The 25,961-nt window shown below is 33.0% G+C and overlaps 4 protein-coding genes across 5 annotated transcripts; 2 read left to right on the top strand and 2 right to left on the bottom strand.

Moving 5' to 3' along the window:
• Positions 1 to 10: 10 nt before the first annotated feature.
• LOC125421247 (uncharacterized) lies at positions 11 to 5,514 on the top strand. Of its 2 annotated transcripts, none has more exons than XM_016022016.4 (9): positions 11 to 285; positions 1,571 to 1,780; positions 2,460 to 2,533; positions 3,004 to 3,057; positions 3,584 to 3,844; positions 3,951 to 4,013; positions 4,445 to 4,513; positions 4,604 to 4,649; positions 5,052 to 5,514. In XM_016022016.4, the coding sequence occupies exons 1-9, from the start codon at positions 252 to 254 to the stop codon at positions 5,117 to 5,119; spliced, it is 879 nt and encodes a 292-aa protein (XP_015877502.3). In that variant the 5' UTR covers positions 11 to 251; the 3' UTR covers positions 5,120 to 5,514. The 2 variants fall into 2 exon arrangements, with proteins under 2 accessions (XP_015877502.3, XP_015877503.3); XM_016022017.4 differs by having other exon boundaries at positions 12 to 285; positions 2,469 to 2,533.
• LOC107413921 (uncharacterized) lies at positions 5,216 to 10,215 on the bottom strand. The gene is made up of 11 exons (XM_060819848.1): positions 9,850 to 10,215; positions 9,564 to 9,743; positions 9,272 to 9,450; positions 8,391 to 9,144; positions 8,247 to 8,320; positions 7,625 to 7,934; positions 7,328 to 7,527; positions 6,858 to 6,934; positions 6,262 to 6,363; positions 5,849 to 6,035; positions 5,216 to 5,753 (listed from the first exon to the last, which is right to left on the bottom strand). The coding sequence occupies exons 2-11, from the start codon at positions 9,739 to 9,741 to the stop codon at positions 5,667 to 5,669; spliced, it is 2,148 nt and encodes a 715-aa protein (XP_060675831.1). The 5' UTR covers positions 9,742 to 9,743; positions 9,850 to 10,215; the 3' UTR covers positions 5,216 to 5,666.
• A 7,494-nt stretch (positions 10,216 to 17,709) lies between these two features.
• LOC125420495 (protein RETICULATA-RELATED 5, chloroplastic) lies at positions 17,710 to 22,755 on the top strand. The gene is made up of 7 exons (XM_016021997.4): positions 17,710 to 18,521; positions 19,086 to 19,215; positions 19,559 to 20,089; positions 20,617 to 20,724; positions 20,924 to 21,472; positions 21,855 to 21,968; positions 22,451 to 22,755. The coding sequence occupies exons 1-7, from the start codon at positions 17,749 to 17,751 to the stop codon at positions 22,589 to 22,591; spliced, it is 2,346 nt and encodes a 781-aa protein (XP_015877483.3). The 5' UTR covers positions 17,710 to 17,748; the 3' UTR covers positions 22,592 to 22,755.
• A 456-nt stretch (positions 22,756 to 23,211) lies between these two features.
• On the bottom strand, positions 23,212 to 25,216 carry LOC107413940 (arogenate dehydrogenase 2, chloroplastic). Its single transcript, XM_060819550.1, has 8 exons — positions 25,199 to 25,216; positions 24,957 to 25,164; positions 24,622 to 24,790; positions 24,356 to 24,511; positions 23,987 to 24,069; positions 23,819 to 23,888; positions 23,629 to 23,703; positions 23,212 to 23,526 (listed from the first exon to the last, which is right to left on the bottom strand). Exons 2-8 carry the CDS (start codon positions 25,133 to 25,135, stop codon positions 23,440 to 23,442), a joined length of 819 nt encoding a protein of 272 aa, XP_060675533.1. The 5' UTR covers positions 25,136 to 25,164; positions 25,199 to 25,216; the 3' UTR covers positions 23,212 to 23,439.
• Positions 25,217 to 25,961: the final 745 nt, after the last annotated feature.

The following is a 25,961-nucleotide window of genomic DNA, read 5'->3' on the forward strand; positions in this document are numbered from 1 at the left end:
ATGAAAACGAAAACGGAGAAACTAATGAGAAAAGGCGGAGATTTCGAAGACAAACCACCACCCCAACTGTGCTCTAGAGCAGAGACTTTATATTTATTTTTTGGTCTCAAGCTCTCGATTTTGCCCCCAAATTTTAAGTATAAATTGCTATCTGGACCCCCACTACTCCATTTCCGGTTCGTTAGATCCTCCAAAGATATCGTTCCTCACCTGCATTTTGCCTGATTCGATTCGCTTCGCTCTCTCCTTCCATGGAGTCCCCTGCTGTGCTCCGATCCTTCCCCTGTATCTCTCTCTCTCTCTCTCTATATATATATATATATATATCTATGTATATTCGTATGTATTTGAATATGAGCGTTTTGGACGGAGATATATATGTGAATCTTTGAGTGACTTTTTCCTGTTTGTATACTCGTTTCCTGGATAAAACTGAGCTAACGGAATGAAGGAAAATTCTTTGGATTGCGTTAGAAATTCTCTCATTTTCTGTTTCTGGAGAACCAAACAGAGCTCGTTCTCTTACTCGTACTTATTCTCACTCTTTTTTTCTACATGATTGATTAAATGCTAATTAAATGGAACTATGAATCTTGAATTAGAAATTTAAGCTCCAGAGAGGTAGGATCCGCTATTTTCAAATGCTTTTTATTATTATTATTATTATTATTATTATTATTATTATTTTGCTTGTTATGTGAAGCTGCATAGATATGAATGATAAGGTTCATTTATATATACGCGGATTTTTCTTGAACCAAATGGATCTACATTATCAGATGCTCAATCTTTTATTTTTGTTTTTGTTTTCTTATTAATAATTAGAAGTTTTATTGATTCTAAGCTAGTGACGACGCTCTACAATGAACATATTTGGTAGCTATGCTTTTAGATTGCGTCATTTAACGATATTTTGTAATCTTTGTGTTACTTGTTGCGGTGCTAATTACCTTTATTAATAGAGAAGCACAATAAAATAAATTTCCATTTTAGAGTAGATATTACTTAAATATTTTGTAATAAATTTTCAATGTTAATAAGTATGCTCTATTAACAAAAGGTGGGCTTGTTTTATATATGTTGTATAGCGCGCCATTGCTAATTGTTGGCTGAATCTGTTAATTGCTCTATTAACAAAAGGTGGGCTTGTTTTATATATGTTGTATAGCGCGCCATTGCTAATTGTTGACTGAATCTGTTGCAAATAAATTGAATAAATGCTGTATAGTTAATCACTTTTAGTTGTTAGCTTTCACAAGCCACACTTTCATAATTGTTGTCAGTTCCCCTAAAAAATATAACATAATGGTATATTTCTTGCAACTTGAATTCCATTAATGGATTCCTTGATTCCGACTAGTATCTTAGAACTGAAAAGTTGACTTTTACTATCTAAACCAGTCAGTTAAAGCTTATGCTTATCATCATCATACTTGTTTTTTTTTTTTTTTTTTTTTCCTTTTGTACTTACATGCTTGTATGCATATACATGATTGTCTTCGCATTACTGTTTAGCTGTTATAGAAGTAGATATACAACAAGGTGGTTATAAGGCATTATGGAATTTTAGGTTCTGCTGGCGCTGTTTCAAATGCACGGTCCTTACTTGTGAAGTCTGGTGTTGTCCCTATGCATAATGCCTGCGGACCCACCCCAAGTGGTTCTTGCATCCAAAGCTCGACAGTTAGTAAGAAGTTAATTTATTCTCCAAAAATGCAGAAGACAATGCTAATATCATGTGTAAAGACATCAGAAGCTAAAGAGACATCCAAGTCCAATGGTGAGGTTAATTTTATTTTAATATTTTATCTAATGAGTCTAACTTAGCTGTTGATGTTCATCATTTCATGTTACCTGGTAATTTTTTTCTTTTGTGCAATTGAAGATTTTAGGCAGTTGTAGGATAGCTGTATTCAAATTGGATATGTACAACATGTTGATACTTTTAGAAATTAGAAGTAACATCTTCTTGTTGTATTCTTGATCTGGAACAGTCCTTTACTAGTGTGCTTTGCCTGTCTAGACAGCAGTGATGTGAATTTTCAGCCAACACAAGCTTATAAAAATATAATGTGTCAGTCTTAAAATATTTTTTAAAAATTATATAAGTGTTAAGTGAATCCTATTCTTTTGCTTGTACAAAATATAAAGAAAAATGTTTTCTATTATATATAATTACACTTATAAGTTGTAATGGTTACAACCATTGTTGCTGAACTCTTAATTATAAGCTATCAATTATAACTTATTGAGGAAGTGGAATTTTGGAATTTTTGAGAAATTAGAAATATAAAAAATAAAATAAAAATGATAAGACTTTTCAGATTAAGATAAAATAATTTAACAAAATTTAACTAGTTTGAAAAATAAACAAATGCAAAACATATTTATCTTTAGTCAAAGATGTATAAGACTTCTCTCAAGAAACAGACACCTATATGATACTCACACTCAGGCAGTTTCATCAGATAGCATTCAACAAGGCTCATTGGAGAAAACACCTCGGAGTGCTACTTTTCCTAATGGATTTGAGGTGAACATTTTTCTTTTCCTGATGCAACTTTTTCAGTTTTCTCTTTTTACTCCATCAATGTACCTTTTTTTTCAATGGCAAGGCACCAATTTAGTTATAACTTATTTGGATTAGTTGTACACAGATATTGCATTTATCAATTATGGCTGCTTCTTGTATTTCAAAATAGTTTTAGCTGTTTTCAGAAACTCCAATTCTCAATAGTGTGATGGGTGATTCTGAATACATGTAAGCTTCAAATAAGTATACAATGAACTTATGGACCATTTTTAGGCTAAGTGGAACCTAGGGGCTACCTTTAGTTGTAATGACGGTTACTCTTTACATTGGATTACATTTATTTGGTCTTGACAAGTATTGATTGAACTAATCTCATTTTTCTTGACATTGATAGTTCCTCTTGCTACCACAATCTTTTTCTGCATTCTTTTCATTTGATACATAATAGGGTTTTGCTTCTAACTCTTCAGGCTTTGATGCTAGAGGTCTGTGATGAGACAGAGATTGCTGAACTGAAATTAAAGGTAATCTTCTATTCTATCCAGTTTCAAGCAATTGGTTTCCTTGCTAAACATTCTAATAGTTTAGTGTGTATGCAGTGTAAGAAAGAAGTTTCTGTACATTTTGTAAACACTTGTAAAACACAGAGCATGATGTATGAAGGGATTATGAGGTATTTATTTTCAACAGAGTGAGCATGCAATTGAGACTTAAGTGGCATATCATTTACATTTTCATTTCATTAAAATTATAAGTGGACTATAATATACTAAACTGACAAGAAAGGAGATGTTAGGAAATGGGTCCAATTATTTATATGGAGGCGTATATAGTAGATAGTTTTAATAAAAATATTCACTAAGATTCTTGCTGTATGGCAGGGGTTGTGGTTCGGAAATGAGCCCAATTATGTATATCAAGCTTAGATAGTAGATACTTTTAATAACAACAATTCTCCAAGATTTTTGCTATATAGCAGGGGCTTCTTAAATTGTTGGTTTCATGTACATTCTTACCTGACTAGTACATGTTGTACGTTCTCTGTAATAGGTTGGAGACTTTGAAATGCATCTGAAGCGGAACGTTGGAGCCACCACAACTCCTTTGTCTAGCATCTCACCAACAACACCACCACCTATTCCATCTAAACCCATGGTTGAATCAACTCCTGCTGCTCCACCTCCATCACCACCAAAGTCCTCATCTGAAAAGACCAGTCCATTCAAAAATGTTGCATCACAGAAGATATCAAAATTAGCAGCCTTGGAGGCTTCTGGAAGCAGTGGCTATATTCTTGTATCTTCACCAACAGTATGTGTCATTCCTAAGTAGGGAGAGGCAGTATTGTACTTTCTTTGTTATGATCAATATTTACGCTATGTCCTCTAATTTTCCTCTAATTTTACTTCTTTGTTAGGTTGGCAAATTCCAAAGAGGCAGAACAGTGAAAGAAAAGAGGCAACCACCTATATGCAAAGAGGTACCAGTTGCATATCAATGCTTGTCATCATTTTAATATTTTGATGTTTATGGATTTTTAGGAGCAAAATAACCTTGTAAGCCAGTTTGCTGATATGTATCCTTAGGTTTAAAATTTCGTGTATTTTCAATGGTTTCAATCTGTCAATTAAAAAATGAAGCTTTTGTTCTGGAAACAAAATTGTGAGAAATCTGAAATAAGCTTTTTTGAAAAGATAGGTGTTAGTTCCGGCCATTTCTTCAAAGATCCTAATTTAGCTAAACTGGATGTAAACAATGATTTTAGGAATTCTCAATTTCTTATAGAAAAAAAAAAAAAAATAAATAGAAAAGAACCGAAAATACTAGATTTGGGAACTGAGAGAAATATTTGTGAAAATCATCTTGGCTGCCTAGCCATAGTTTGGGTTCACTTGGTTCTTTAATTTACAGGGTGATGTTATTAAAGAGGGACAAGTAATTGGATATGTGGAGCAGTTTGGCACTGAACTTCCTGTGAAGGTGAAATCTATTTTTGAGTTCACTTTCAATATAGTTGCAGGGTCATGTTGCATGCTTTTCATGATATGTTATTCCTGATTTGTTGAGCAGTCGGATGTTGGTGGAGAAGTTTTTAAGATCCTCTTCAATGATGAAGGTAAATACCTAAAAAAAAATTATTTACATATTTAATGTTTTGAGTTGCTACATTGTGCTGTTTATGGAGTTCTAATTTGCCATCATAAAATGTAGGCACAATTAAGCTATACAGAAACCATGTGTCCAACATATACAAACTTTGTTTGCGAGTTATTAATGAAAATCTTTTATCATGAACAAATTTTTGGCTTACTTGGTTTTCCTATTCTTTATGGTGTAAGATGCAAGGGCTTTAGGGAAGCACATCTTGTTCATTAAGATTTTATCAATTTTAGACTTCAACAGTCTGCACTTGCACATGTAATAGATATGTTTTCCCCGTAAATATATTCTGGTCTCTATACTGAAATATCATAGTTTTAGTTTACTGAAAGATGAACTTTTCAATTATGTATAACAGAAGCCGTTGGCTATGGAGACCCACTCGTCGCTATCTTGCCATCGTTTCATGGTATCAATATCAAGTGAAAACGACCGCACTCACTCAACCCTCGATCCACATTAAATCCCAATAGCTGGAGTTGGAAATGTCTGAGGGGTTTGAAATTTTCATTTTTCTAAACATTTTCATTCTTTTTGGATCAAGTAGTTGGTTAAAATGTATTTGACATCTCTCTGGTCAGTTAAAATGAGTGCGCATGGGAGGAATAATAGATTATAAGAAAGAATTCGTTGTGTTCTAAGGACAAAAATTTGTTATGTTACTCATTGAACTGCTAATATGTTCACGTAGGCACGATTATCCTGCCCCTCATAAAGGCAGAATTTCATAAATATGTTCATGTAAGCTCGATTATCCTGCCCCTCATAAAGGCAGAATTTCATATTACGCTTATAATCGTAACTTTTTTTGTGTTTTCCAATTCTTTTTTTTTTCCCTCTTTTTCATGGAAAACAAATGCCGTAGCCATAACGTTACGACCTTAATTCTTTTATTTTATTTTATTATTTTTACAGAGAAAAAAGAGAACCCTCCAGAGAAATTGCCGAGGCATATAGACACACTGGTTTGTCCTCAACTCAAGGCTGAGAAGAAAGCTCTTTTCCCAATAGCTTTAGAATTAATTGCATGCCATCCAACACCCTGCTTGTAGCATTCCACCTGCACATTTATTGAGAAAGAGTCATAAAAAAAAAAATAAAAAAAAAATCATAGAAGTTTGAAAATATTAGATATGAGAAACAGCAATTGCATACAGTGTCTAAAATTTGTTCCCCATTGCTCAAGCCTCCAATTACATAAATTGCATCTCCAATCACCACAGCATTAGAATATCCCCGACTTTCCCTCATTGATTCCTCCATCATCCATGAACTTTTACGAGGGTCAAAAACCTCAGCCGTCGAGACCATTTTCTCTCCATCAAAGCCCCCAATAGCATATCTGCCAAAATGTTGTCAATAACGATTATGATAATAATAATGATACGTAATCAGTCTCTTATCAGGTCGTTTGCTTAATTGAGCTAGGTCTATCTTTTTAAAATTAAATTTAAAGGGTCGATTTCATAGGTTTTAGGTCAATTTCATAGGTCTAGAATAAGCATTAAAATTTGTCCAATAGTTGAATCAATAATTACAGGCCATATTAAGACAGGAAATAAACTCACAGTTTTTCATTCAGAACGGCCAAAGAATGACACCTTCTCATCGTGGACATGCTCTGAAGTCTCCTCCATGAATACTCTCGGGGGTCAAATCTTTCAACTGACCTGTGAGAAGCAAGAGAGATGCTTCAGTCAAACCAGGGTCAACTCCACATATGATATTTCAGAATTCATGCTACCTATACCACAATATAATGCCATAATTCAAGTGAATCTAACAATGATGAAATTTATGAAAAGGTTTGAAAGAAAAATTTGAGACTGAAATCTAAATGTTGTTAAAGAGTTTGGAATAATGGCAAAACATGAAAACACATATATACAAGGGCAAAATTTACTCTTTTCACCATGGAAGGCAAAAAGGAGACTATTCTAATCCAAACTTTTGAAGTCAGTCTTGCACGTATCAGTGAGTAATGGAATGTAGTGTAAATACTTTAATGCTTTAATGTATTAAACCCGTATAATGTTATAATATTTGCGTAATTAAGCAGGATTTCTCCTCAACAATTGGTACCTTGTGAAAGAAATTTACACTGGCGGTTCCAAGAAATCAAAGATCAGATAGAAATTAAAAAAATCTAAAAATGATATCTTACTTTAGGCAGTATTGTCCATCAAATCCTCCAGCAACGTAAATTGCACCATTAATTTCTGCGGCAGCTGGAGCAAATCTCTGACATAACAAAGAATGATAATAAACTTGTAGTTAGACCAGTGAGCACAACCATACAAAATTCTCGTATCTCAAAAAAATTATTTGGTCACTGGTACAATATTAGATTTAATATTATCTTTTCTGGTCAAACATCGGATTTAATTGTTATGTCCATATCATGTCCAAAGAGCTGGGTGTGGTGTATCTTATCCAAAAGCACTTCTATATGCAACAAAATGATAAGATTTGCAACTTGCAACATATACAAAAAGCTCTTGCTACAATTTTTCTCCATAAAAATATGTTGGGATTTTATTGTTTTATTAATTTATTACAATGCCATTTGATACATGCCTATCATTCTTACATGAACTGGTAAAGCTTATGCCTGTATAACCCAATAAAATTTACCTTCTGCAGCAGTGAACGACTGGGTATCCACCTTCCAACATCCAAATCAAACATTTCTACCTCCGACAAGCTTTCAACTCCATTTCCTCCACCAATTGCAAAAATTTTGTCATTGTAAGAAATTCCTGCCAAGTTCCTCTTTCTTTGACCCAAAGAAGGACGAATAGTCCACAGATTCTTCACCGGATTGTACGATTCAACTTCACATTTCCAAATAAAAGACAAAAAATTAAATGCCTCTTGAATAGAGAATAAGTGGTAGACAATGAAAGTCAAAAGAATACTTCATAATATTACCTATATCATAACACCAGTTATCGTATACACCACCAAAAACGTAGATTTCACCATTGAGCTTTGCTGCCGAAGCATGTGAACGTACAAGATTCATAGGACAGAGGGATTCTAAAACATCTCGAGAAGGATGGTAACAGTCCAGAGATGAAAGCCACAAAGAACCGTCAAATCCTCCTGTTATAAGTATTGAGTCATCAAGGTTTTTAACAGGTTCATTAGTCAGCTCTAACTCTTCTTGTTCATCACTCGACCCAGATTCCAGGAGGTTCAACCTGTCTTTTAAGGCTCGAATTTGTAATTTTGATTCAACCTGGACAACTCATAATCATGTTCAAATTAATTAATTCACAGGTTCAATAAAAAAGCAGTCATCTTACAGTAACAATTCATAAGAATTATATACTGAACATGACATATTTGGGTATACATTTTGTGGACAAAACCATATACGGACAGAAAGTCAACTTGCCTAAGGACATAATGCACACAGTCAAAACAAATGATACAGGAAGATGGGTTCAACACTAATACTTTAAGAACTCGCCTCAGGAAAAAAAACAATTTACAGTAGAAGAAAGTGCATAAAGGTAAAATTGAAAACGTTTTGAGGCAAGAGCCATACCAGATCCATCTGCATGGAACAAATTTTCTTGGCTTGTTTCAAATGAGAATCAGCTCTATGACTTCCTTCTCCAGCTTTTATAATATCTCACAAAAAATTATACCAGATTAAAAGGTACGAAAACCTTCAAATGCTAGAGCTAACAGATGATTGACAGGTCTATTACCTTGGCTACAACGGATTGAACACCACCAGACAACTCCATTTCCAAAGCAAATGCAGCCTGTGGAGAATAAATATTATCTGATATGGTCCCATCCACCATACTGTCTTCACACTCACTATGTTTCGATATATTTTCTTTTGTACTGGCTGAAGATGACGTGCATTCATCACTCGGTTTGAAGTGTGCATGTTCATCATCAATCACTTCCTCTCCATCCTCATCCACAAGAGCATCAAAAGGGTGACTTAACTCCTGAGTTAATGCTGTAATATCTTCAATTCCTTTCTGATCATCAGATGTGGTTGAATCTTTAAATAGAGAGCTCCATTTTCTCTGCTGATAAGGTTGCACACCTCCCGCAGCAGCAGCAAAAGAAGGCCAGTTGTTTGGTTCGACAAGTCCAACCCCATCCTCATTCTTTTCCGCATTATCACCAACAAGCACAGTTTCTGACACCCAATTTTCTTCACCCAAACCAGGAGCATCCCATGAGGAGCAACATTCTGTGTTAGTTTTGTTAGGGTAAGAACCACTTGTGTTTAACCAATGTGTCTTAACACCCTTCTTAATCGAAGTGATCGGTACAGACGAAAACATGGAGATTAATTTGCTTGTTTGATCCCGGTCAAGTTCAAACCAGAAAAGCTTTGGTGCATAGTAATTGTTGGAAATTATTGGACCAAAATGATCCTCTAGCACGGGTTGGCACTCCATTCGAATTCGAACCCTTACCTTTAAACACAAAAATAGAATAAACTAGTTGGTGCCCTTTAGCAACAACAAGCTACTAAATTAAAAAGAAAAAAAAATTCTAATAAGAACAATAAATCACAAAATGGTAAAGAAAGAATTCCTTTACTTGTGCAGGATATGGGGTATCTGAACCATCAGTAGTCCAGCCATTCGGATTAATATTGAGCTTTCCATGACTAGCAGCCTCAAATATACCATGGAGCTTTCTGTCACTGTAGTTGAACAAAAACAGTGGTAAACCAGGATCAATGTTCTTCACATATGAGATATGAGGAGCTGGTAATCCTGCAATAAAAAAATAAAATAATAAAAGTTGGAAAAAACGAAATTTCCATACATTTTGGAGTGAATGAGTATGGACCATATTGCAAAACATATTAAAGACTAAAACTACGAACCAAATAAGTATTCCTTCAAGCAGTCTTTGATGGTTCCGTGCTTGCATCCGAATATCACACCAGCAAGGTCACTTTTCCTCAAATTCCTAGCCGTTACACTACAATTCCAAGTCCACTTTCTTTCACCTTTTTCTTTTCCGTTCACATTGATAGTCTCCGTCTTCCTTCCTCTGCCCATTTCTGTTATTCACTAATAAAAGAATAAATAAACAAACCAAAAAAAAAAAAAAAGAAATATTTGACAGAAGTATCATAAGCAAAAAATTAAAAATAAAAATAAACTTACATACTGAAAACGTAGCCTCTGCACAAAGGAAGAAAAAAAAAAAACCTGCTCAAGCACCGAGGATGATGAAAAATGCTTTTGTTAATGGCGATAGAGAAAGAGAGAGAGAGAGAGAGAGTAGAAGTGGGGCTTCGGCGAGCGATCCTGTATCTGTAACCGCTGGAAGCGCTCAGGTTTTGTTTTCCAGCTTTCAGAGCCAACTCAAGAATGGTGTTTGTTTCTCGGGAAAATGTATATCTTTTGGAGAGGAAATGGGGCTTCTTGGTGTTTCCTCCGCGTGACTGAGGGAAAAAAAACAAAACCAAAAAGAGAAAAGAGTCCGAGACGACATTTGAAATTATGCTTTTGCAGATGCTATGTAAGCCTAAGGGTCTCAGAACACTGGAGCTCCCGAAGCGCGAAACGTGCCCATTCTTTTTTCCAATTTTGTTTCATTTCCGTACGTGATACATATACTTCTGCCAGTTGCTCAAATTACATACTTGCCCCTGTCGATCCATTACCTTTTATTGCCCTAAAATAATAAAAAAGGAACTTTAAAATAAAGTTTGGCAAATTTCAATTGGTTTTGGAAAGATGAATTGTTTTGGTTTTGCTCAATAATTTCAACAATAATAATTTATTTTTATTATTATTATTATTATTATTTCTTTTTCTTTGTAAAAAATGGAAGTTGGTTTTAATATCACAGGCCTCACCAAATTTGTTTATATCAGGCACCAGCTTTTATTTTTTTTATATTTGATAGGCACCAACTTTGTTTAGCAAACTTTTTACCAATTAATATACAAATGATACTATCAATATATTATTTTTTATTGTTAAAAAATATATACTTTTTTTTCTTTTACCAAAAAGATATATCAATGTATTCTTGGTTGGAAATAATGTGGTATATTGCGAAGCAAACCAAGAAATAACAAAAAAATGGTATATTTCTATAGGTTGGAAAAGATTATTGTATTGGTTTACTGCAGAATTTATACGAAAGTGACTTCTTTTATTTTTAGAAACTCTAGAGATATTAAAGGCGAGATGCTCTTTTTTTCTTTTTCTTTTTTTTCTTTGAAACATTTGGATTTGTTTGATCAATTGGTTTTAAAAATTTTCTGTTTTATAAAATAAAAAACTATTTCTAAAATAAAAATAAAATCATCTGACCATCAATTTTCAAAAACAATTTTAAAAAATAAATTAAAAAATGTTTAAAAATATTAAAATGATATTTTTTAATTTTTAATTTTTTAATTAAAAACTATTTTAAAACATCACTAATCAAATACTCTTTGTTTTCATGAAACAAATAAAAATAATATTTTACTTTTTATTTTTAAAATAATATTTTAAAAACTAAAAATAGAAAATATAATTAAACAGAACCTTAGTTTTGATAAACTTACACTACATGCAATAGCTTTGTTTATCAATTTATCAGACAGCAACTTTGTTTAGCAAGTAGTTTTTCTTTTTTTTTGGTAGGGATTGATAAAAAACAGTGTCTTATAATCTTTTTATTTTTATTTTTTCGCTAAAAGTTGCCGTATAATTAGGGAGTGAAGAAGTTTTAACTCAAAAATACCTTGCATTTTAAGTAATAGGTTAGCTATTAAAATACAATATTTCAAAAATGAAGCGGTGAAACTGTTGCTTAAAACGCAGCGTATTATAAAAGTTTATGAACGACACAAAACTTCTTCATCCCCCACTTATACGACAACTCTTCACGTATAAATAATACTATAAATAATAAACCAATAATATTATTGTTTGAACTAACTATATAAATTAAGTATTGACAGGTTACTGTAAACATGCTATAGAAAAATTGAAATATTACCGCATTATTCGGCATTTTAATTTTATTTTATTTTTGGCATTTCAGGTGGAAGAACTCATAAAATAAGGTGATACATATATCATCATTACAACTATATTTATAAGAGTTTTATTATTTATCATCTGCAATGACAATTACTAATATACAAATGATATTATCAATATATCTCATCACTTGTGGTGATCGCTGGTTGACCATTATTGGTATGGTTATTACAACTTTTTATTATTATTATATTAATATTACTTATTGATTGCTGATTGCAGTTAATTATATAATGATTTTTATTTTAAAATTTTAATTTAAAATATAAATTTAAATATATATAAATAATCATTTAATTTATCAATCTAATAAATGGTGGCAAATAATATTTTTTTATTTATTATTCTCAAATCAAAACTTTTTTTTTTTTTTTTGGCTGAAGATTCTCAAATTAAAACTTACTTAGAAGATTTGTTTACCTCCTGATAGAAAATGGATAATAAAAACGAAAAGGAAAGGAAATAAGGTTAATGTATGTCAATTCTCTTCTCGTCCATCAATAAGTGTTGAAATGATAAAACAAACAAATAAATAATAACTAAGGTGTTGAAATATAGTACTATTTAAAAAAAGTCCAATACATCATAGGTAAAAATAATATAATGCATTGCACTGAGTAACTAATGCATTTTCAGCCGAAAAAAAAAAAAAAACTAATGCAATGCAATGCATTAACTAATATTAATAAATTGGATGTCCTTTTACCAAAAAACAAAAATAATAATAATAAATTGGATGTAGAAAACTTAATCATTTGATTAATAAATATTCATAGGCTTAGCCCCAATGGAGAAGCAACACTTGGGCTCGAGGGCCATGGCCTCCTGCCATTATTATTATTATTATTTTTTGCCATATATGTTTTAATATTTTATTAGTTTTCTTTATCATTTAATATTATCTGTGATTATCTTTTAATTATCATTAAAATAATTGAAATAATGAATTAATTGTATACAAAATATAAATTGATTTGTTACTTAGATATAGGTAACTAATCATGTATATTATAATTACTCTAATTGAATGCTTCAAAATAATTAAATACTTCAATATTTTTATAAACATTTTAAAATTTTTTAAAAGTTTACATTGAATATTTCAAAACTGTTATAGAATCCTTAGAAATCTATATTAAATACATTTAATCTTTTCAGATCCAAAAAAGTGTAAGAATCTTTTAAAATCATAATTAAATATACCTTTCTAAATAATTTTTTTATATAGAATATAAGAATATAAAATGTTTTACCATTAAATTGATAAATGAAAACAAATAAAATACTTTACTTCTTTGCTCTTTCACTTCTAGCGTATTTTTATTTATATTCAATAAAAATAAATAATTTATTTTATGCTTGTTTAATTTATTTTCAAAGAAAATAAATATATTATTTTTATTTATTTTTAAATAGTTTGATTATAAATATTCTTTTTTTATAAATAATATTTTAACTTCCGGCAACCCTACCCTAACATTTTTGGCCCATTCCCTACTTAGCCCATGTTCAGATCTTAACTTGGATAAAAATTCCTCCAATCCAGATTGTAATTAAAATAATCTTAAAAAAAAAAAAAAAAAAACCCATTTGATTAATAAAAACTTAGTGTACGGTTAAATTAATATATATTGGCAAAAGAAGAGAAAAAAATAAAATTAGTGTATGGTTAAACTAATATATTGGCAAAGGAAGAGACAAAAAAAAAAATGATCATGTTACAACAATAATCTTTGTGGATGATCATTTGTAAGATATTTAATATGCACATTTTTTTTTTTGGGGAAATAAACATTAAATATGTACAAATGCATTATCGTGATGTCATATTATGTTAAAAGTATTAATCTATGCAATAACATATTATTCATCAATACAAATATAATCCACTAGAAGGAAAAATTCGAATTAATAAAATATTATTGTATTATTTATTTAACTATAAGAAATATCATCTTGCCTTCACAAGGTCTCAGTTATGCTGATCTGTTGCATGTTAGGACTCTGTTAGATTTAATAATTAATACAAGAGTAAAAACTATTTGGCAAATGGAAGCAAAAACAGTGAAACGATAGATATAAACGATTATGGACCAAATTGCAAAACATATAAACACTAAATTGGACTAATTCATACAAAATTAAAAAATCGAAAGTCTAACATACATAATTATTAAATTGAAAATTTAGAATATCAGAATTTAATTAACATAAAAATAAAAAAACGATGAATCCGATCTAAATTAAATCAATTAAAAATTATAAATAATTACAGAATATATATTTAAAAATGATTAGTAAAATATCATTGTTTTTATTTTATTTAATAATTATATTGATTTTTATATTTAATATTTATATCTGATGGTCCAAATTGCTAAGGCCTTGTCTTGTATTATTATTTTGCAAAACTGTTTTTCATTCTATAAATTCAAAAAATGTTTTGAAAAAATGTATTTGGTAGCTATATGTGGAATATATGATTTCAAAAAAAAAAAAAAAATTTGAAACAAATATACAAAATGATATGGATAGTATTTATTGTTTAAATAAAAAATTATTTATTTTATATAAATACATATCATATTTAACATATATAAAAAATAAATACGAATAATATATATAATTTTCATCAACAAACATTTTATTTCGTATAAAAGTAACTCATTTAACGTTTTACCAAATACAATTTATACTATTTTTATTCTCAAAATATTTTTAAAATGTATTATTGTTTTTAAATTATAAAAATACAAAATGCAATCTACCATATTTTCATTTTACAAAATTATTTTATTAAATACCAAACGGGCCTAAAGTTCTTTTTGGTTTGTCTTGTTTTAACCTTTTTTTTCATTCATTCACTCATTCAAAGTGTTGTTTATTGTTTGTATGGAACCTATTTGGTTGGACCATCAGATATTAATGCCGGTTATATTATACTAACTATTAAAGTGTTATCTCAAAGAAAATGTTCAAAGAGGTCTAAGGCAGGGAGATCCCTTATCTCCCTTCTTATTCATCATATATTCAGAACTTTTCTCTCGAATGCTCATCAAGCTGGAAAGGGAAGGAAAAATTCATGGTGCTAAGATCGGGAGAACAAGTCCTGCCATATCTCACTTATTTTTCGCAGATGACATTCTACTTTTTTGCAGGGTCAAAGAAAAGGAGGTTCGTGAAACCCAAAAATGCTTGGGTCTTTACTGCAGATTGTCAGGTCAGAAAATAAATATTGCGAAATTTGGTTGCTTCTTCTCCAAGAATAAGCAAAGGAAAACCAAGGCAGCCATCAAGAAAATTTTCGGTTTTAAAGAACTTACAAAAGATTCCAAAAACCTTGGAAATCCTTTATTCACGAGGAAAAATCATTCCAATTCATATGAAGATTTGCGAAGGAAAATAGACTCCAAGCTTCAAGGATAGAAATCCAAAATGCTTTCTTAGGTTGGCAAATTTACTTTGGTAAAGTCGGTTGCTAGTGCAATTCCCCTCTACACAATGTCTGCCAATAAGCTCCCAGCCAAGTGGTGTCGCAATGTAGAACAGATGGCGAATCAGTTCCTTTGGGACAAAGGAAGAAATGGCAAGGCATTGGTTCCCATTTTTTGGTCTAGAGTATGCCGCCCCAAATCAGCAGGTGGGCTTGGTCTCAGAAGGCTCAAAGATATGAAAATGGCACTTCTCAGCAAGTTAGGCTGGTTCCTAGCCAATGATGCAAATAAACTCTGGGTTAGAGCATTGAAAGCAAAGTATTTTGTTGGGAGATCCTTTTCAAATTGTCCTATCAAGAAAAACAGCTCCAGATCTTGGAGAGGGATCCTTATGACTAGACAAATTCTGGAAAAAGGCTTATGCTACAGAGTGGGGCGGGGAGACGCCATAGACTTCTGGGAAGATTCTTGGGTACCTAACAACCCAAATTTCAAACCCATTCCCAAGTCTGAAGAAGCTAGAAGTGAACTAGGATCGGTTAGCACTCTCAGATGCCTGGATGGAAGCTGGAACACCGAGTAGCTGCTTCGTCTTTTCAATAGAGAAACTGTTAATAATATTTACAAAATTCCCTTAACTACTACCCAGTTGGAGGACAAACTCATTTGGAATGGCAACAACAATGGCATCTTCAGGGTGAAATCAGCTTATCTAATTGAGTTCTGGAATGGTTACTCAACTTCTTCATGGTGGAAAATCCTTTGGTCGTTGAAAATACAGGAAAGACAGAAATTTTTCCTTTGGAAATTAGCAAATGGAGGGCTAACCACGGCCTCAAATCTCTAACGACGTAACATAGAAGTCAACTGTAAGGATTGAATTCATGGTTGTAATAGTTCAGAATTGGATGATCATTTGTTTTTCCATTGTCAGGTTGCCAAGGCTCTATGGTTTTCTTCTCCTTGGAGTATCAAATGGGACGCATTTGAACATTTATCCATTAAGGAGAAACTTTTACTTCTTGCTGACCCCATCGGGGTGCTTCCAGTACACTTAAACGATAAGGAAGACTTCTTCCTCTATGCTGCGTTGCTCCTTCATCAGCTGTGGCAAATCAGAAATCTCGCTAAAATGGAAAATAAAATTTTTTTCTCTCATCCGCAATATGAGTTCCTTAAACCACAGATATGCTGAGTTCAAGACACTGAGTTCCAAGGATAGGCTTGAAAGCCCGATGGTCCATTGTAGCAGAAACAAATGGAAAAAGCCTCAAGCACATTGTATCAAAATTAACTCCAATGCTGCGGTCAAAGAAGAAATCGGCTTCATATGAGTCGTAGCCAGAGACCACTTGGGCAAGGTTCTAGAATTAAAAGCAGCTCAACTTCACACCGATATTTCGGAGTTAGCAGAAGCTTACGGCGTTCTGCAGGGTTTAGTCTTGGCAAAGGAGAAAGGTTGGAAGAAGATTTGGCTTGAATCTGATGCGAAGAATGTAATTTTTCAGCTGGACAATCATAACTCTACTTCAACTCACTGGCTATCAGAAGGGCTCTTTGCAGACATCCAGAGTTTAAGAAATGATTTCCAGGAAGTCCAGTTTACTTGGTTCCTAGAGAATAAAATTTTCTAGCTCATTTTGTTGGTCAATGGTGTCTTAAAAGTAACTTTGTTGGGTCAATTCCCATTGATTCCCTTCCAGGGATGTTTCCTGTTTTTGTTGCCCAGGAGGATGGAGTTTCGGCCACCTCTCTTGTGTAGGATTGTTTGCCTGTGGGGTTATTCTACAACCATTTTATTAAAGCAAAATAAAAAAAAGTAAAAAAATTTATGATGGAATATTAGCAAATAAGCATCCCTTTCCTGTATAAAAGTTATATTCAATATAATATAATAACATTATTTACAATTTTTGACCATTTATTTTAATTTTTACCAATTTATACCCTAGTATCAAATCGGTTTTTCTGTTAATGTATGAAACATATCAAAGCCATACTAACATCTAGTGGAAATGCTGAGCTGAGGTCCTAATCGAACAATATTATTGATGTACATTTTTTTCCCTTGATATTTGAAATGATGTAGACAACTTATTTACACATTATACTATATGAACAAATTTTATCAAATTACCAACATAAAACCATATAAAGAATATATTTGATATCCAAAATCAAGAATAAGAAAAGAGAAACCCACCACAAAAGCAAAAAGCCAAAAAAAAAAAAAAAAATCATTAGAACTGGCAGTTATAGGCAAATGCCCAGATAGCCAGATCGGGCACGCGATGTGTAAGTTTGGCGCTAAAATTTTCTTGGCTTTCCAATAAGTATAGTACAAAAGTATATATTAATTTATTAAAAAAAGGGTCTATGAACTGCCAACCACAAAAAATTTGTTGTCTGGCGGATAAGAATGAAAGCATCTGTGGAGAAAAAAAAAAAATATATATATATATATATATATATGTTTTTTTTTTTTTTTTTTTTTGATTGTCCAATAGAAATATTTATTTATGTGAAGAAGAAAAACTAAAATATATGAAGCACAAAAAATAAAAAAAGTGTGTGAACCAAATTCATGCACGAAGGAACAAAATATGCTTTGGGCATTATACAACCTGAATCATGTACATGTGGAGCTTTCTCAGATTGGAAAATGAAGCCGCACACTTACGGGGGCTTCTACACAGCTGGACCCGTATATACAACACCCAATCGCCTTCTCTCACCGGAAAATCAATTCCCAACCAACTTAACCTCCGGAACTCAAGTTTTCCGGCGATTTTCCATCGGAAAACGCAACCGGAACTTTCTATCAGCCGTTTGCTGCCGTAATCCTCCTGACGATTCTGGATATACCGGTGGAAACATCGGCAATTCAAAAGAGAATGATGAATGCGTCCACCACACAAGGCGTCGCGTGCTTCTTCTTGCTCCTTCTCTTGCAGCCGGAGCTTGGTTCCTGCAATCGGCGACGGTGGCGAGGGGTGAGAATCCAGCAGCACCGGTGCCTATTCCGATGCCGGCGAAGGTGACGGAGCCAATTCAGAAAGCCGACGAGAAGAAGAATATGGATGCGATAGCGTCGAGGATATACGACGCGACGGTGATTGGAGAGCCACTGGCGGTTGGGAAGGACAAGCAAAAGTTGTGGGAGAAGATAATGAACGCTCGGATTGTGTATCTAGGTGAAGCAGAACAGGTTCCAATTCGCGACGACAAGGTATTGGAGCTTGAAATTGTGAAAAATTTGACGAAGAGGTGTGCGGAGAGTGAACGACCAATATCTTTAGCTCTGGAAGCTTTTCCTAGTAATTTGCAGGACCAGCTCGATCAGTATATGAACAAAAGGTTTTGAACTATATAACTATTGCTATTGCTCTACATATTACATTTTCATTTGCGTGTCTAACTCTATGAATTTTGTGAATAGGCTTTTGCTTTAGAATTCAAAGAGGGTGACGATTAGCTTTGACTATAACTGATAACTGATCTCATGCTGATATAATAACATATCTTGGGAAGATTACCCATTATATGGTATTTGTCTACCAGATGAATAAAATTCTGCCTTGTGCTTGGAACAGTTTTAACAAAATACACTCCAATAGGATGTTTGTAGGCTGGTTTCAATTCCAGAATAAACATGGAAAATCTCTTACTTACCAATTGAAAGAACATTATTAAGCAATACATCTGGACCCTTTTACGTATGTGAAGTGCATGTTTCAAGATTAACTTACACCTGAAGGGCTGAAAATTAGATGATTTAGTTTGATATTGAACTTCTATTTTGTCTTCTATAGTCATATAATTAAATATATTTTTAATTTTGTTGACAATTGAAATAATATTTGTAAAATTTTCTAATCACATTTCTCTCTTTCTTATGCTGATGCCTGTCAATGATGGCAGTATAGATGGAGAAACCTTGAAGTCTTTCACATCTCATTGGCCACCTCATAGTTGGCAGGAATATGAACCTCTTTTAAGTTACTGCCGTGATAATGGAGTTCGGCTTGTTGCTTGTGGTACTCCACTGAAGGTGCTCTGCGTTTCCTTTATAAACAATTATCAAACTATTACATTGTTCCCTCGACTTGGTCATGTAGGAATATAAATGTGCTATTTATAGCAACAATAATATAATAATAAACAGAATATTAACTAACTCAAATCACATATATCATTTTTTTGTCGTGGTGAATTTATAAATTAAGTATACCTGTCTGTGATATTTAAAAGAATAGGTTGTTTGCTATTCCTCTGCTATGCCAGAGTTTTTCTCTGACCATATTCAAGTGTTACAACTTTATTATGTCTGTTTCTGCGTGTATCTATCTTGCTGTGACTATGGGCAATGTGCTAATCATTGCAAAATTTGGTAGGTCTTAAGGACTGTCCAAGCAGAAGGTATTCATGGACTTTCGAAAGCTGATCGTAAAATCTATGCTCCTCCAGCCGGTTCAGGCTTCATATCAGGGTTCACTTCCATTTCACACCGTTCACAAGTTGACTTGAATTATCCAAATCAGCCCATTCCTTTTGGTCCAAGCTCATATCTCTCTGCTCAAGCAAGAGTAGTTGAGGACTATACCATGTCTCAAACTATCTTGAAAGCCGTGGTGGATGGAGGAGCCACAGGTATGATAGTAGTGGTGACAGGTGCAAGTCATGTTACATATGGAACAAGAGGGACTGGGCTGCCCGCAAGAATTTCAAAAAAGATGCAAAAGAAAAACCAAGTAGTTATACTACTTAGTCCTGAAAGACAACAAATAAGAAGAGAGGGAGAAGTTCCTATAGCTGATTTTTTGTGGTATTCTGCTGCCAGTCCCTGCAGTCGGAATTGTTTTGATCGTGCTGAAATTGCTCGAGTTATGAATGCAGCTGGCAGGAAGCGAGATGCTCTTCCTCAGGTTCTCTGATTATTTCCATGGAAACATAATTGCTTCACTTTCTTTCCTTGATATTCTTATTTTTTATATTATTTTTTTATGCATTATTTCAGACATTAGAACCTGATAACTTGGACTTTGAACTTTATATGGTTACTTCTTAAGTAATATATTCTAAGTGCTCATTTTGAATTTGTGTAATGTGTTACTTTCTGATTAGGAGTTCAAATAAATGCTTTACTAATCTATTTATGTTTAGTTCTGATATATGCTTTTATGTTTTTTTGAAATATATGTATATATTTATATATATCATTGAAGTAATGGAATTATGAGGAATTGGGTGAATTTTACAATTTAATTTCATTGAATTCAGATTCTTTTAAAACAAATATATGAGTTGATTTAATAAAATAGGAGTGATATACTATGTGCTGGATTTATTCGGTTTGCAAGTTAGGAATGTTTTTTTTAACAGTCTAGTAGCCAAAACTTGATCTTGTTACTTTATGGTTCTGAAAAGAGCAGTTTGCAACATGCTTTTTCAGGACCTTCAGAAAGGACTGGATCTTGGTTTGGTATCACCGGAGGTACTACAAAATTTCTTTGACTTGGAGCAGTATCCTCTTATTTCAGAACTCACTCACCGTTTCCAGGTAAGCTTGGGTATGAAATTGAAATATTACTTTGTGGTCAATGATGAAAAGTTTATATAATGTTTATGGCAAAGGAACACCTATTGTGTGTATGCAACCTTAATCCTGGTTTATATTGTAACGCTACGGAGAACCAGTTGGTGTAGGGAAGCTGATGCTGAAGAGGCACACAAGTTGACCATAGTTCTTATTCATGCAGGGATTCAGGGAAAGATTGTTGGCTGATCCTAAATTCTTGCACAGATTAGCAATAGAAGAAGCTATATCAATAACCACTACTCTCTTAGCACAGTATGAGAGGCGTAAAGAGAATTTTTTAGAAGAGCTTGATTATGTTATTACAGATACTGTAAGAGGAATAGTCGTTGATTTCTTTACTGTGTGGCTTCCTGCTCCAACTATATCATTCCTTTCATCTGCTGATGGGACAGATGTCCCTGATAATATGGATGCTATAAATGGTATTCTTGGGTCCATTCCAGATAATGCATTTCAAAAGAATTCTGCAGGGAAGTACTGGAATCTCAACCATAGGATTGCAGCAGTCCTTTTTGGTGGTTTGAAACTTGCTAGTGTTGGATTTGTTTCTAGTATTGGGGCTGTTGCTTCGTCAAATGTTTTGCATGCAATCCGCAGATTCCTTAATCCAGCACTCCTTGTAAATCAAAACAATAAAAGATCTCCATTACTTAAAACAGCAGTTGTATATGGATGCTTTCTTGGAATATCAGCAAATCTTCGCTATCAGGTAAAGAAAATACTAACTTCATATCCTTCAACTTGAGTCTTTTCTGTTTGCTCCAACATGTTCTGCATATATATATATATATATATTATAGAAAAGATGTTTGTCAATTTTTACTTTTTCAAAGAGAGCAGTTAAAGTTATTTAAGCAATGGAACTGATGATTGTGACTGCTTATTGGAGTAGAGATATTGAGAACAATTTGGTTTCCGTTATATTAGTAAAAGCATACTTGAATATCCTTTAGTATGTTCTGAAGTTATCTGATCAAATTTTTTCATTCAATGTTTTATAAGAAGTAGTTGGTTATACTGCAAGGTTTGACCTTTATTATTGGGAATTTCATGAAGAATGAATTAAATGATGTCAATTATCTATAATGCAGATTATTGCTGGAATAGTGGAGCATCGGATTTCTGATGAATTTTCTTCTCAAACATTTTTTGTAAATATGTTATCTTTCATCGTTCGGACAATCAACTCTTATTGGGGGACACAGGTTGATGTCATCTTCATAATCTCAAATCCAGATTGCGTTTATTATTATTGTTGTTTTTATTTCCTTGGGTGCTTAACTTCATTTGTTTTTGAATTTCTGAAAGACTTATCATTATTAAAACTTGAGACAAACCATATTATTATTATTTCCAAAAGTACAATTGAAAACTGTGCCAGTACACTATTGCATTGATTTGGAATCATTTTATTGCACTGTGTTAGAGGAATATATAATTATCACAATGGGTTTGGCGACTTCTAGGGTTATGCTGCAAGGTTCTTTTTGGAAAGCTTTAATAAGCTCTCTGGATTTTTATTTCATTCATGATAATGGTTCTTACTCATGCCTAATGGAACTTAGGTCTTGTGTTTATTCTTAATTTTGATTCCTTTTATCTATGAAACTCTACTGAATCACGATAACTATAATGCAGTTATGTTTTGTGCTATATATTGATTTGAGTTGTCTCCTAAATGCTGCAGCAATGGGTTGATCTAGCACGCTCTACAGGACTGCAAACTCGCAAGAGTGAATCACCCTCTTATCAAATAGATTCATCTAATCTTGCCACTTTGGAATGCAATACTGAAGAGACCAATGTAGATGATTTGAAAAATCAATAAGGTGTAGTTTCATTTTACATTCCCATAGTAAATTGTAAATTTCTCTTCAAAAGTTGGGAAGATATCTAAAAAATGAAAGCAATTTTGGCCCTTGTGTTTTATGCATATCTTCCATGACTCTATTATACTTGTTCCATATAATATAAAGCTTCCAATTTTTGTCACATGGTAGGATATAAGAATTAGCTTGTAGTCTTAATTGTCAAGTGATCTTAGGCTGGAGGTACTTGGGAAGAGAAGAGCTTGATGTTTTCTCATTTCAGAATAAATGGTGCAAATTTTGTTACAGATGCTTATTTTTTGTCTGAGCAACTCGTTTATTCTTTGCAGCAACCTATTTAATTATTCTAGAACTATATATATATTTTTTTTTAAATAAAAAAAGGAGATTTGATGTGGCTTGTGTTGCAAAGAAGACTAGAAATAATTTTTTCTTCAACATTGTTTGGGACAATAAAGCTAGAGAATATGATTCAATGGGTAACTTAAGAAAAATTAGAGTTTCAGCACATTAACTTTCCTAGCAGCAAAGTAGTCTCCTCAGATGTGGAAGACGAGGTCTATCGCCATTTAAGTGAAAAAATACCTGGAATAATTGTTGTAGCAGTGAATGTCTGATCTGAGTTCATCTAAAATATCATTTGATCGTATATCAATTTGGAAAATGGTTTATTATTTGTCCATTGTTCCCCAAAAAATGGTAGCTAACTTCAATTCAAACCATCCTTTAACTATAAAGAAACAGGTAAAACAGCATCAATAGACCTTTGTTAACCAAGTGCATTCTATATCGTTTTTCCACCCTTCCTCTTCCTCTTCATCCAGGAACTCTTGTCACAGTTATATTGTTAGATGGTATCCAGATCTTCTACCTCATTCATCCTATCTTGCAGCTTCTGCTTGATCTTCTTGAAAGCGAGTTCCAGATTTTCCAGCTACAAGATCAACAAAGACTCGACCTTCAATTTCTTGACTTGAATTGTTAAAAAGGGATATAAACCTTTAATTATGAAAATCAGTAGGCAGTCAGTCATTACCTCTCGTTTGGAAAATTTGTTTCGTACAAATAATCCACTATACAGATCAAAACTATCTTTCATAGTGCTGTCTTTCTGCAAATAAATTAGCGTTAGCTTGTTTCTTAATTGAATATTCTTTATACACTGTTTGGCTGTTAAAGATGGAAAAGAATAAGATAACTTTTGGAAAATAAACAGTGGAGTTTACCAATTGAATCAGTGTCTCAAAGCCTTTGGTATTGATGGAAGTGGACTTGATCTCCATTTCTGACAGTATCCTGTAAAATAAGAAGATGCTTGAGTATGATGATAGGTTGTTTTTCTGATGTTTTTCCGCTGGTGTTAAGGTGGGCTAAAAGTGGTAAAATCTTTTTACCTGCCAATGGTGTGAGTGATAAATTGGCTACTGGCAGCTATTTTATCATGTTCCTCACAAGACATTTCCAGCATAATGCAACCCTGAGTACATGATTATTGTTTTATGAGCCAAAAAAGGTTCAATTAAGTCCTTTTCAGAGGCCTTTGTACATTCAATGAGAAGATGTGACTTTAAAACTTATGAGGAAAGAACCCCCTATTAGATATTATGTGAAGAAATTTTGTAGGTGTTTTTAGCTTAATATTGAACATTTCATGATTGAAATCTACTTAGATATGGGTTAATTAGTTTCTATATGTATCAGAGCTAAAAGTACTGGCCAACTCTGTGCAAATGTAAGAACTGAGAATGGAAAGAACTAGTTGCCTCTCGTTTGAAAATTTGAAGGAAGTTCGAGCAGGTGACTTCATTTCTTATCCGAACTCTGTCATACATAAATGGGAGATCTTTCCACCCATTTTCCCCACTTTCTGGTCCGAACATAGGGTGAGTACAAAGAATATCAGATTCCTCTGGAAGCACCTAAGCAACAAAATACACACTTTAATACATTCAAACATTGTGTAACTAAATTTTTCCCAATATGAAACATAGCAGAATATCTAATTACAACTAGAAGTTAAATTGAGTACTTGCTGTAGAACTTCTCTAGGGTGTTCTTTGACTGAGAGTACGTCAGCAAAGAGTGTAGGTCGTTTTAGACAGTGGAGTGGCATTGACTTGAGAAACTCCGAGAAGGATAGGATTGATGTGCATATCAGTATGACGTCGTTTTCTGCTTCAAGAAATGCTTCTACTTCCCTAAGCATTGCAAAAATATAGACATGTATTATATTGAGCTAGAAAGTAGAACTAGGCATATAATGCGTGTATGCCTATTATTCTGTGATATGTTTTTCTCTGTTGTGCGGCTTGTGCATATATTTAATTATCTGAAAAACAAATAAATTGTAATTAAAAAAAGTACCTGAAGAATGAGACACCCAAGTTGAGACACAGCTCGGAATAATCTGTTCGAGAAGTTGCACTTAAGGTATGGCCTTGTTTGATCATGGTCTTCGCCAAAAACTGGCCAAAGTTGCCGAAGCCTACTATGCCTATTTTCAGGTTCGTTAATGGGGAAGAAGATGAGGAAGATACAGACATGGTGATTGGTGCTCTGGTAGAGGGTGCACAGAGAGAGAGAGAGAGAGAGAGAGAGAGAGAGAGAGAGAGAGAGAGAGAGAGAGATATGGATTCAATCAAACAGAGGTTAATTAATGTTTTGGACATATTTTCCATCCGCGTTTAAACAATATACGAAATATCTATTTAGTGGGCCCGCCTATTAGGATTTAGGCCTTCTCTCAAATCCACAAGTAGCTCTAAAGGTTATTCATTAAAAAAAAATAATAAAATAAAAAAATAAAGAAGAAGAATAAGAAGAAGAAATTAGGTCTGTGATGTGGGATTTATTTTTATTATTATTATTCTTTTCCCCGTATGGGATATATGTGGCATATTTTCTGAGACTGAATAATTTTCTGTTTAACAGTATTAACGTATGTTTGGTTTATAGGCCCACGTTCCACATGTGCCCTGTTCCTTGCATTTCATTTTCAAGTAGAAAATTGGTTTACGTAACAAGCTCGGAATATATTTGTTCAGCCAAAGAATTTATAATTAATTAGTATAATTACAATGAGCAAGACTAAAGATTTAGGCTCGTATATTAAAGATTTAGGTTCTTATCCTTTCTTATCAAATAGAAACTTTATTCCTCTAATAAAAAAAAAAAATGTATAATTTAGTAAATTCTTTTAACCTGCAACGATCCCAAATAAAGGATCTTTTTGCTTGCTAATGGTTATGAGATGTTATCAACCAGATTCATTTACCCCACTAGTTTTATTCGATTTTTATCGTGCTTTAAATTTTATCCATTTCATCATTTTCTCTTTGAAGGCAGGTAATTGGTATAAATTTAACGTAT

The sequence above is a fragment of the Ziziphus jujuba genome, chromosome 8 (genome assembly GCF_031755915.1).
Source record: "Ziziphus jujuba cultivar Dongzao chromosome 8, ASM3175591v1".
NCBI classification, from domain to species: Eukaryota; Viridiplantae; Streptophyta; class Magnoliopsida; order Rosales; family Rhamnaceae; genus Ziziphus; species Ziziphus jujuba.